General features: G+C 48.2%; 1 protein-coding gene across 3 annotated transcripts; it reads left to right on the forward strand.

Annotated features, from left to right (window-relative positions):
- Window positions 1-1,222: 1,222 nt before the first annotated feature.
- Window positions 1,223-8,739, forward strand: HSCB (HscB mitochondrial iron-sulfur cluster cochaperone). Of its 3 annotated transcripts, XM_012928954.2 has the most exons (6): window positions 1,224-1,510; window positions 2,349-2,445; window positions 3,159-3,248; window positions 3,806-3,950; window positions 6,567-6,614; window positions 8,600-8,739. In XM_012928954.2, exons 1-6 carry the CDS (start codon window positions 1,275-1,277, stop codon window positions 8,689-8,691), a joined length of 708 nt encoding a protein of 235 aa, XP_012784408.1. In that variant the 5' UTR covers window positions 1,224-1,274; the 3' UTR covers window positions 8,692-8,739. The 3 variants fall into 3 exon arrangements, with proteins under 3 accessions (XP_058512585.1, XP_012784408.1, XP_058512586.1); XM_058656602.1 differs by lacking the exon at window positions 6,567-6,614 and having other exon boundaries at window positions 1,223-1,510; XM_058656603.1 differs by lacking the exons at window positions 6,567-6,614; window positions 8,600-8,739 and having other exon boundaries at window positions 1,226-1,510; window positions 3,159-3,253.
- Window positions 8,740-12,653: the final 3,914 nt, after the last annotated feature.

Here is a 12,653-nt window from a genome sequence, read left to right on the forward strand (position 1 = left end):
ACACACACACACACCTTCCAGCCAATCAAGATAACAGAATCACCAGGAAAGTCAAAATAACCTTCAGTGTTCCCCCCCACACACACACTACCTTCCCAGCTTCCAGGCTACAGTCCACTGCAGGTTAGTCAACCAGACTTCTCACAGACGGTGTTTGCTTCCTGCCCCTCCAAACAGGCAGCAAGTGCTAAGAGTTTAGAAACTCAATGGGCCTCAGAGCACACTGAAGCCCGGTCCTTAGGTAGAGGACCGCCTCTTTGGATCCACTTCCTCCTTTGGGAAAACAGTAACAGAAACCCAGGAGCTAAAGCAGGAAATAAATCCACGTGGGACTCCTCCTCCAGGAATGCTGCGAGTCCCATAGAAACGCCAGCAAGGAGGAGGGTGAACACAAACTGGTTGCAGGAAAACCCGCCAGGAACTATGAGCAGCAGGCCCAAGGAATCTGAGGGGCCTTACAAGTACCGCACCGCCTTTTTCTTCCTTTTTTTTTTCAAACAGAAACACTGAGTCCCAAACAGGACTGGTGCCCACTTGCACGCTCCTAGTCACTGCACCTCCTCACCAATGTTGGCAGGGGGACGGACGACCTTCCAACTCCGAACGGTGTGGTTTTCCAAATCCCGCGGTGCCCAGCCAGCTAAGTGTAGATTCCCGGTTAAATATCTTAGAGGTCGTATCTAAGCAACTGTAACAACTAGCACCCGGCAAGGCAACTATCTCCACAGCAACTTTGTAAAAAAGCCCAGGCCTGATTCGACTTGTAAGTAACAAGGGAAGGGAACTTCTCCTCGTCTACTGAGGAAGTCCTCCTGGTGTTCCCAAACCCAAACAAAGCGGAAGCTTGGGAAACTCTGCTCGCAAAACGCTCTGAGGACGCGATTCGATTCCTCCCCTTCAACACCCCAGAGGAGGTCCCCGCTATGACTCACCCCGGGAGCCCACTTTGGCGCCACACACTCTTCACACAGGCGAACCCCGCCAAGTGGCGCTAAACCTCAAGATACAAACTCCACCCTCAGCCAATCAGAGAGCCCTCCGCCGCAGCCAGACCAATGAGGAGCAGCGGATGTGACCGCCACGTGAGGCTCAAAGCTTGCTGGGGGTTGTAGTTTCTCAGGCAGAGCGGGACTCCACAATCTCTGTTTCCCTGGAGTGATCCCGCCCCCTCAGCTCCTCACAGCCAATCGACAGCGTGAGTCCCGTGGACCGCGTCCTCGGGAGGGAACAGGGATCGTTGTTGGGGGTAGGAGAGGGGACGCCCTCGGACCCAGATGTGGAGCTGGAGGTCCCGGGCCTTGCTCCGGGTGTGGGACCTGTGGCCGGCGGGGGTGCCCGGAAGGAGACTGCTAAGTAGTGATGCCGTGTCTCAGGCAAGGAGTGACTCGCCAGCGTGTTGGAACTGCGGCGTCTCGGGGGGCCCTGGGTCGGGGGACCGGTTCTTCTGTCCGCGGTGCCGCGCGCTGCAGCCACCTGACCGCGCTCGCGACTACTTCAGCCTCTTGGATTGGTACGAGAGGCAGGTTTTTTAGGTGGGGAGAAGGGACATGTCAGGAGGCTGACCTTGTGCGAGGGGAGGGCAGGTCAGGCGTGGGAAGGAGAAGACGCAACCGGGAAGATGGGGTGGGCGGAGTCCCCTTCCCCCAGAGTAGGGGTTGGGGGCATCCGGAGAGAGGAAATTGAGGGGCAGAAGGAGAGGGCGCTGAGGGGATGGGCAGGAGAGACTTCAAGGTGAAGTCGAGAGGCGGAGCTTGGGGTGCAGGGCCTGGGAAGAAGGGAGCCTTGGGAGACCGGGTCAGGGCGGCTTAAAGTTGTGGAGTGAGGCATTTAAGAAAAAGAGTAGTGAGAAGTAAAACCACTAACCCTAACGTCACACCGTGGGTGAGGTCTAGGGAGAAAGTGGAAGTGGGAAGGAAATATGGGCAGAACTGAACTGGTAAAGAAGTCGGGTAGGCTCTGGGAGTAGGAAACGGAGGGGATTTTGATTAAAAAGGGGGACAGGATTGAAGGAACGTAGGCTTTGGGAAGAAATGGGGAAGGGCAATGGCTGGGGGAAGTCTCTTCACCCTACTACTCCGGGGTCAGGCGCCAGCAGTCACTTCAGATAGGGCTGCACCCACACTACCTCGAGGTCTTTGCCCGGGTGGCCCACCTCTCATTACTCATCATGAACATCACCCAGTTGGGCTACAGCTGGCATCTGCTGTGCTCGCTGCCCATGTTGTTCTCCTTGGCACTTAACCGTGTTTTAAAAGTTACCGCCAACCAGGAGTGCAGGAACCAGGCCCGCAGTTAGACAAACCTGTCATTTTTGTGTTGCCTGAACTTCACCTCCAGTTTCCTTCCAGCAAGCGTTCCTTCAGGGTTGATACCACGAAGCTCCAACGCAGATACCAGGAACTACAGCGTCTTGTCCACCCAGATTTCTTCAGCCAGAGGTCGCAGGTAGCTTCCTGAACACAGACGGTAGTCTGATAGTCCACAGACACGAAGGGTGGCCATGACCTGGTGCTAATTCCATTGTCAGGTTCAGGGCTGGACAAACAGCCTGTGCCCTGTGTGATCCCAGCCAGCTAAACCCTCGAGCTGCTATTCAGGTTTTTTCTGACTTCCCAGACAACTTAGAACGTATCCGCTGAAAACAGAAATAAACCTACCTGATGGAACCCCAGTTTTTTTTTTTTTTACTCACTACTGTTCCTTCTCGGGTTTTTTGTTTGTTTTTTAAGATGTATCTGTTTGGTAAAGTTACAGAGAGAAAGAGAAGGAGAGAGTTTCCATCTACTGATTCATTCCCCTTAATGGCCACAATAGCCAGGACTTGGCTGAACCGCAGCTGGGAGCCAGGAGCTTCTTCCAGGTCTCCCACCAGGTGCAGGGGCTGCAAGCACTTGGGCCATCCACTGCGGCTTTCCCAGATGCATCAGCAGGGAGCTGGATCAAAATTGGAACAACTGGGACACGAACCAGTGCCCATCGTGGGGTGCCAGCATTGCACATGGCAACTGAACCCCCTTTGGCCACAATGACAGTCCCCAGCACCCAGTTCTACCATGGCCCCTTCCTTAGGTGCCTGGCTATCAGCATATTATACACGAGTGTGGGTGTAAGGTGCCTGATTTGGAAAGTAATAAGACTGTGTTCCTCTCCACTGACAGACTGAAAAGGACTTCTCAGAGAAGCATTCGACCATGGTGAACGATGCCTATAAGACCCTTCTGGCCCCACTGAGCAGAGGACTATACCTTGTAAGGTGCTTTCCCAGCCCTTGAATGCGTGACGCTCTGGTTCCTGCACCGTACAACAGCTGCCTAGTCTGTCAGCAGGAAACCTGTGCTAGAGATCTGAGCTCCCTCAGGAGCCCAGCACGCTTTGTCTAATAGATACTTCGTGAATGCACTTTTCTCTGTCAATCTCACTCCAACTGCACTCCTTGGTCATTTTCTATGAACTATGAGGATTTGATGATGATGGCTTTTAGGGAGAAGTAAATTTGAATGTGTCTGGTTTTCTTCTTTCCGAAAGAAGTCCAGGAAATTTCAGAATTGAGCACAGTCTTCACAGATCCCTGGTGGAAGTGTCATTCCCCTTGGCTCTCGTGGATCCGGGGAACACAGAGCGGGCTCCTGGCTCAACACTCCTCTCACAGCCACACTTGGGGCACCCACAACTCTGGGCTTGTGTTACTGGGACAGTGAGTCTAGTCCATCAGGGGCGTTAGGTTGTGAAAGGTGAACAGGATTGGCATGATTCTGGCTCTCATTTCCTGAACCATGCATACTTATCCTGCTGTCTGCCCCAACAGCTAAAGCTCCGTGGAGTAGAGATTCCTGAAGGGACAGATGATGAAATGGACAAGCAGTTCCTCATGGAAATCATGGAAATCAATGAAAAACTCGCAGAAGCTCCAAGTGAAGCCGTCCTAAAGGAGATTGAATCCATTGTCAGAGGTAAAACATATGGGATCACCAACTGTCTTTCATTGCTGCTGCATGGCTGGGGCTGAATGAAAAGTGACCATACGGAATACATAGCATTATATTGATTCAGAGAGGGGTTTTTGTTTTCTAGCTGCTTCTGAAACTAATCTTGAAGAGGTTCAAGCTTGCAACATTTTAACCTTAGAGAAGGCAGCCTTGAACTATGATGTAATTATGATGTGATCTTTCATACTCAGGACAATTTTTTTGAAGCTAAGAGTTACAGAGAGGGAGAGAGATACCTTCCATTTGCTTTCTTCCCAGCCAAAATGGCCAAATTGATCAGGGCTGGGCCAGGAATTTTATGCAGGTCTCCCACATGTGCCACCTTTTTAAAACACAAATCTAATCACTACTTTGGTCTTGCTTAAAAACTTTTATTAAAAATTGTTTTAGGGCCCGGTGGCATGGCCTAGCGGCTAAAGTCCTCACCTTGAATGCCCCGGGATCCCATATGGGCCCCGGTTCTAATCCCGGCAGCTCCACTTCCCATCCAGCTCCCTGCTTGTGGCCTGGGAAAGCAGTTGAGGACGGCCCAATGCATTGGGACCCTGCACCAGCGTGGGAGACCTGGAAGAGGTTCCTGATTCCCGGCATCGGATCAGCGTGCACCAGCCGTTGCGGCTCACTTGGGGAGTGAACCATCGGATGGAAGATCTTCCTCTCTGTCTCTCCTCCTCTCTGTATATCCAGCTTTCCAATAAAAATAAATAAATCTTTAAAAAAAATTCTTTTAAATAAAATTTAAAATTAATTTTATTAAAATTTTATTGAAAATGTACGTATTTGTTTAAAAGAGTAATGACAGGCATAAGGAGAAATGGAAAGAGAAAGAAATCTTTCACCCACTGGTTTACTCCCCACTTGGCCAGGGTGAAGCTGGAGCCTAGGCTCCATCTGGGTCTATGAAATGAGTGGCAGGGGCTCAGGCACTTGGGCCATCTTCTGCTGCCTTCCCACACAAGTGGAGTGCTGGATATGGTATGCAGCATCTTAGCTGGCAGCTTAACCTACTGTGCTACCATGCTGTCCTCACTTTTTGTTTTAATTTAATTATTTGAGAAGCGGAGTAAAAGGGTGACAGATAGCTGTCATCTGCTGTTCGGTCACCAGATATCTACCATTGTCAGGGCTGGGGAGGGGACGCCAGGAACTCAGCCCAGGTTCCCCTAGAGAGTGGCAGAGACCCAAATACTTGAGCCATCATCTGCTGCCCTCAGAGGTGGCACCCTTGCAGGGAGCTGGCATCAGACATGGAGCTGGGATTTGAACCCTGGAACTCACATACAGAACGTAGGCAGCCTGAGGCTTGGACCACTAGGCCAAATGCCTAAACAAAGCTTAAAAACGTCTTTCTTCCACTCATTCCCACTCTCCTTCCCTCCCTCCTACCCCTTCTTTACTTTTCCTTGGACTGTGAGATGCCTAGAACCTGGACTGCGAGGCCTGGGATGGTTGCCCAACCTGGCAGGGAGGAGACCTGAAGCTAGAGCCATCCCACAAGGTTGGGGAAGAAGGCTCAAGGCCAGGGTAGTTAGCCAGCCCAACAGGGATAGACAGAGCTTGGGGCTGGAGCCACTTTGGGCAGACCGGAGGGGGTTCCTTTAACTGGCCCGAGGCTAATGGGCCTGACCTACCAGTGAGAGGGCCTGCACCCATGGGACTAAGCTTGGGAAGTTAAGTTTGACTACTCCAGCAAACCAGTTGAAGACGTCAAACATCTCTTCAAAAGACAAAAAGTTACTATAGAGAAAGCAAAAGCACTTCAAGGGAGACGTTTTATGCATTTCTCTGGATCCTCTCTTGATGCTGTTTTTGGATCTCTTTGTCACATGACACAATCCAGACTGTGGCTTTAGGCAGTTTGACCTACACTTCAGGCCAACTTCTACAGCAAGTCCCCAAGTCTATAGACACTCCAAAATAGTCATGAACAACCGACAGGCCTTAGAGTGAATATCTCCAGTCAGGCAGAGGCTGGCTAAGGGTCCTGACTCTGGGTGTGTGGGCAGGTTGCACCCATGAGGTGCCACCATACTGGGAGCTGCTGGCCAGGGGCCTGATGATGGAGGTCTAGGATTCACATGTAGCACCACAGTCCCAGCCCCATATGATGTATTTTAAAGTGCTCTGATAGAAGGCAGTAAATAAGTGATGGATATTGTTTATATCTGGGAAACACTTCGTAAAATGAAGAAAATCCAGAAATAGGGGATTCTCCCATTTCATTTCGCATCTTCTCACTTAAGACCAGTAACATAGAGATGTTTTCCTTTTACCATAATTAGGAAGTGGTTGCCTGAAACATCTTCTAATAGGCTTGCTCGTGGTGATCCCAGTGTGTGCATTTTCTCCCTGCTGCCAGCTCGAAGACTTAGACCATGGAGATCATCAAGACATACCCTGGTCTTTCTTTCTCTTTTAAATGCACCATAACTAAATACCACGTGCTATCATGGTATCTTTACAATCCTAAACTTGAATACAAGCTCTCTGCTTTACTGTGTCCTAACCAGCAAGACTGCAAACTTTTCTTCTTAAAACTGTTTAAGTTTAAAAATTGAGGTGATGGTTTTCTCTTTTCAGACAAACAGAAAGAACTTACTGACAATGTGGGCAACGCTTTTGAACAAGGTATTTTCTTCCTTTGTTAATGTTCTTAAATATGTTTAAAAAAAATTGGAAGCATTGAAGCAAAATCATTCATTCAATAAATAGCTGTTTTATGCTCCTCTTAGAGGTGATGTTCTTGCTCCAGTGGCTCAGTGAGCGACAAGTATTTATAAAAAGTGATAGTCTTATTGAGGAAATGAAGTATATACCAGAAATGGTGCTATGCCAGTTAAACATTAAATAGGAGAAAGTGCTACTGTTGTACTCACACAAGATATAAAGCTGTAAGGAACGAATATGTAAAGCAAAAAATATTTAAAAGTGTGAGGGAAACCTACTCACCGAGAACTTTGTGGGTTTTTTTTTTTTTTCAAAGACTGATTTATTTTTATTGGAAAGTCAGATACACAGAGAGAAGAGGCAGAGAGGAAGATCTTCCATCTGATGATTCACTCCCCAGGTGGCTGCAATGGCCAGAGCTGAGCTGAACCAAAGCCAGGAGTCAAGAACTTCTTTCAGGTCTCCCGTGCAAGTGTAGGGTCCCAAGGCTTTGGGCCGTCCTCAACTGCTTTCCCAGGCCACAAGCAGGGAGCTAGATGGGAAGTGGAACAGCAGGGACATGAACCAGTACCCATACTTTGCATTCTATTAATTATCCTTTAAAATGAGAGATTTCTTAGGCAAACATTGATGCAAATAAAAGTTGATTTTTATCTTTTTCTTTTTTAAAGATTTGTTTACTTCTATTAGAAAGGTAGATTTTGGCCAGGACAGTGGCTTAGGGGCTGAACTCCTCACCTTAAACACAATGGGATCCCATATGGGCACCGGTTCTAGTCACAGCAGCCCCACTTCCCATCCTGCTCCCTGCTTGTGGCCTGGGAAAGCAGTCGAGGACAGCCCAGAGCCTTGGGACCCTGCACCCACGTGTGGGAGACCTGGAGGAAGTTCCTGGATCCTGGCTTCGGATCGGCCCAGCACAGGCTGCTGCAGTCACTTGGGGAGTGAATCATCGGACGGAAGATCTTCCTCTCTGTCTCTCCTTCTCTCTGTATATCTGACGTTGCAATAAAAATTAAAACAAACAAACAAAAAAAATATTTGAAAGGTAGAGTTACAGAGAGAGGGAAAGAGAGATCTTCCACGTGCTGCTTTGTTCCCCAGATGGCATCAAGAGCCAGGACTGAACCAGGCCAAATCCCGGATCTAGAAATTCTATCTGCATCTCCCACATGGGTGGCAGAGACCAAACTACCTGGGTTATGCTCTGCTGCCTTCCCAGGCACATTAGCAGGGAGCAGTACTGAAGTAGAGCAGCTGGGTCTCCAGCTGGCACTCACCTGGGTTGCCACCATCACAGTTTGCATCATAACCCACCTCAAAGCTGGCCCAGGGAGAAAAACATTTTTTTAAAAGATTAATTTATTTTTATTGGAAAGGCGGATATACAGAGGAGAGGAGAGACAGAAAGGAAGATCTTTCGTCTAATGGTTCACTCCCCAAGTGACCCCAATGGCTGGAGCTGAGCCAATCTAAAGCCAGGAGCCAAGAGCTCCTCGGGATCTCCCACACGGGTGCAAGGTCTCGAGGATCTGGGCCGTCCTCAACTGCTGTCCCAGGCCACAAGCAGGGAGCTGGATGGGAAGCACAACCGCCGGGATTAGAACCGGCGACCATATGGGATCCCGTTGCATGCAAGGCAAGGACTTTAACCACTACGCTATCGTGGACCCCTAGAAAAACTTGAAACACAGCCCATCGACCCGAGCACACTCAGGTTCTCTTGTTTATCTGAATTCTGTAAACAACCATAATCTCACTCCCGTTTTGGTAAATCCCTTTATCCCTCTCAGTCAAGATGTTCTCCCCGTCCATTGCTGGAATTTATTTGCTGAGTCACTGATGCGCCCTCCAGACCCCAGGAGGGGCGCGGCTCTCACTGCCTTGACAGCCAACTTGGGGTCTTGAACCAAAGCCTGACCTCAGTATCTCTTTGTTTATTCCAGAGGACTTTGACAAGGCCAAGGAAATTTTAACAAAGATGAAATACTTCTCAAACGTAGAAGAAAAGATCAAGTTAAAGAAGATTCCCCCCTAACTGTTGCTCATTTAAAGCTTTAAAAATAAAAAGTTCTTGTATTCCGTCTTTTTGGCTCCTGTTAATTGAGAATAGGTAACAGTTTACCTTGTTGATATCCTCTTACTTAAACTTGTGGCTCAAGCATGAATGGGTGGCAAGATTTCTCACAGCAGAGGAAACACAGCCTGGCCAGAGAATGAATGGTCAGTTCCTCGTCTGAGATTTGATAACAGACACACACACATATACACACACACCCACACCCAGTATAGGGAGCTGGGGATGGAATAATGGGAAGATGACAAGGGAATCTTTTTTTTTTTAAAGATTTTTTTTTTTTTTTTGGAAAGGCAGATATACAAAGAGGAGGAGAGACAGAGAGGAAGATCTTCCGTCCGATGATTCACTCCCCAAGTGAGCCGCAACGGCTGGTGCTGAGCCGATCCGGAGCCGGAAACCTGGAACCTCTTCCAGGTCTCTCACACAGGTGCAGTGTCCCAATGCATTGGTCCGTCCTCAACTGCTTTCCCAGGCCACAAGCAGGGAGCTGGATGGGAAGTGGAGCTGCCGGGATTAGAGCCGGTGCCCATACGGGATCCCGGCGTGTTCAAGGTGAGGAGTTCAGCCACTAGGCCACGCCGCGGGGCCCAACAAGGGAATCTTGAACTATAAGTTCTCCGTCCCTTCTCCTATCAATCCAGCACACCCACTACCCCTGATGCACCTGCATCTCACTTGGGACCAGGAAAGAGAAACTGCCAGAAGACTAAACTGCACGTGGAGGTGCCATGAAACCCACAGAAAGCCTCACATTAAACTCTACTGCATTTGCATATCCAATCAGGCCATCGCCCCTGACATCAAAAAAGAGACATAATGGGGGAATGCCTCCCTTGATTCTCCTTTTGCTCTTGGCTTTGAACTATGCTGTGTGTGCCTCTCTGGCCTCCTTCTCCTCTCTCCTCACAAGCAGCTCTGGCCCATTCATGACGAGTATGTGTGGAAGTGAGTTGCCCCCACTCACAGGCAAATGTATGTATTCTTCTCTCATCTGCAGATTGACACCTCTTCTTTGAATTCTTAGCTCTGCAGGGGCAAAACCTGGAATGAAGATGAAGGTACATATAGGCTCATACCATAAGGAGAAATTCAGAAACCTTTTCAGGATCTGGCACTGTGGCATAGTGGGTAAAGTCACTGTCTGCTTTGCTGGCACCCCCAACGGATGCCACTTTGAATCCTCGCTGCTCCATTTGTGATCCAGGTTCCTTCTCTGGTGCCTGAAAAAGCAGTGGAGGATGGCCCATCTCCTTGGGCCCCGTATTCATATTGGAGATCCAGAAGAAGCTCCTGGCTCCTGGCTTTGGACTGGCCCAACTCCAGTTGTTAGGAACAATCTCTCTCTCTCTCTCTCTCTCTCTCTCTCTCTCTCTCTCTCTCTATATATATATATATATATATATATATATATATATATATATATATAATATGAGTAACCCTGCCTGTCAAATAAATTAGTTAATTAAAAAGATTTTTTTCAGGGGGTGGAGGCTTGCAGAGGGGAATCCCAAATAAAATTAAATTTAATTTAAAAAATTTTTTTCTCCAAAACTCCACAGAATAAATATTTCAGATTTGTCATGATATGACCTCTGTCGTCACTACTTCTGCCCTCATAGCACAAAAGCAGCCATAAACAGTAGGTAAGCAGATGGACAGGGCTGTGTTCCAATAAGATGTTCTCTATAAAACCAGGTGGTGGGTCAGATGTGGCCATGAATTTGCCAACCACTGCCCAACAACCACAACCTCTTTCTAATGGTATTTTTTTTAAAGATTTATTTGTTTTTATTGCAAAGTCAGATAGAAAGGAGGAGAGATAAGAAAATCTTCTGTCCGATGATTCACTCCCTAAGTGACCACAGCGGCCAGAGCTGAGCTGATCCGAAGCCAGGAGCCAGGAGCCTCTTCTGGATCTCCCATGCAGGTGCTGGGTCCTAAGGCTTTGGGCCGCCCTCAACTGCCCTCCAAGGCCACAGCAGGGAGCTGGATGGGAAATGGGGCTGCTGGGATTAGATCAATCGCCCATATGGGATCCCAGCGCATTCAAGGTGAGAATTTCAGCCCCTAGGCCACCACGCCAGACCTCAAACAAATCTTTTTAAAAAATGTTCATAGGGCCTGGCGTGATATCATGGTGGCCAAGTAAGAAGGGAAGGGGAGAGAGGGGGATAAGGAGAAGGGAGGGGCTGTGGGCTGGCCACAGGGACTGGTGACAATATTATCTAAATCACAGGTAGGTTAGTAGAGATTAGGGGAGGGGCCGGGGAGATTGAGGGTGGGATTCTCAGATCAGGTGCCTGATTACAGCTGATGGGAGGATAACCGCAGGAATTTCAGGAGCTGTGGGGAGGGGAAGCACGGAATGACGCCTGGTATAAGATAGGATGTTCGAATCACTCCTTACATGTCCATTGTGGTCACTTGGGGAGTGATCAGCAGACAGAAGCTCTTCCTGTCTCTCCTCCTCTCTGTATATCTGACTTTGCAATAAAAATAAATAAATCTTTAAAAAATAATAATAAAAATAGGCTCGTACCAGCTTGCCGTGTGGAGGCAGTGTTGTGTTGGAGCCAACATGCTGGGCATGTCACTCTTCCTGTTGGGCGGCTCTACCACCTAGTCAACAATCCCAAGAAACAAGAGTGAGAGTGGTGCTTTCTCCGCCCACAGGGCTCCAGGACATAGCCTGAGGCAAGATGGAGGGTGTGAGAGGGCCCTTCATCCTTCCGCCCATCAGGAGAAGAAAAGCCACTACAGCTGGATTTTTCCAAACTTCCTCAAAGTCTTCCTTAAACCTATGGAACAAGAAGCTGCCACTTGAATAGGGCTCTGTATTACGGGCTGCTTTTTTTTCCCCCTGCTTCTGCCCCAGTGCCCCTCCAATATAAAAATATAGTTCTATAAAACTAAACAGTACTACAGGAGCTTAAACCTGGGGCTCCTTGGCAGCTAGCTCCTTGTTCCTTTTTGAAGATGTATGCCTTGTGAATTCTGCTCCAGCTAACATTTTAGAATTTCCTGATTTTTTTTTTTTTCTTTTCAGAAGGCATATTGACCACAGCAGTTGTCTGGCTTAATGGCATTCAAAAATACCAAAGCCATCTGCAGGGCCACCCCCTGCAACTTACAAAGAGAGTTACTAAAAACACACCAGGAGTCCTTGAAATAAAGGCTGCGGTGCTCACAGCAAAAGTCCTGATTCCACTGTGTGCTTCCACAAAAAAGGAAGGAGATGAAAGGCCAGCTTGAGATGCTTGTATAGGCAGTCTTCATTCCTTCTTGGAATCTGACCACACAAAGAAATCAGATCCTCGCTGCCAGGAATGACTTTCTGGACATTGTGGGAAGGACTTCAAAAGAAACGTTCCCTTTACCTGGGGCTGTCAGCAGCTGGACAGGCTGCTGGGCCTCCCAGCAAACCCATTCCTGATCTTGTGGAACTAAATTAAAACACACACACACACAGAGTTTCTGAGTCATGGCTTCTGAGGTCAGTTAGATGACTCTCTTGTTTTCCTCTTCCAAATGCTTGCCCTTTTCATCTAAACTCCCAAGTTTAGCTGGACTTGTATAAATCCAGGAACTCTTTCCAGGGTCCCCTCAACAAAGCCTGATGGGAGGCATGCTTTTGGTCTGAAAGGTTGGCAGTCCTATTTCTATTAAAGCTCCTGATCAACAAGTGAAACAAATTATGCAGCTCCAATCTTTCCTTCTCTCACTTCCTCTCTATTTCGCAGCCCACTTCCCCCCCCCCATAAAAAATTCCTAACATAAAAAATTCCTAATATAGTACCAGAACAAATCAAGAGTTCTGGCTGAGTGAAGAATGTGTCTTCCCAGGTTCTGGTGCCAGAACTACTGCTATATTTATGAAATGTTTATTAAAAAAAAAAGAAATGTTTATCTCCCCCCTCTCC

This window comes from Ochotona princeps, chromosome 29, assembly GCF_030435755.1.
Source record: "Ochotona princeps isolate mOchPri1 chromosome 29, mOchPri1.hap1, whole genome shotgun sequence".
NCBI classification, from domain to species: domain Eukaryota; kingdom Metazoa; phylum Chordata; class Mammalia; order Lagomorpha; family Ochotonidae; genus Ochotona; species Ochotona princeps.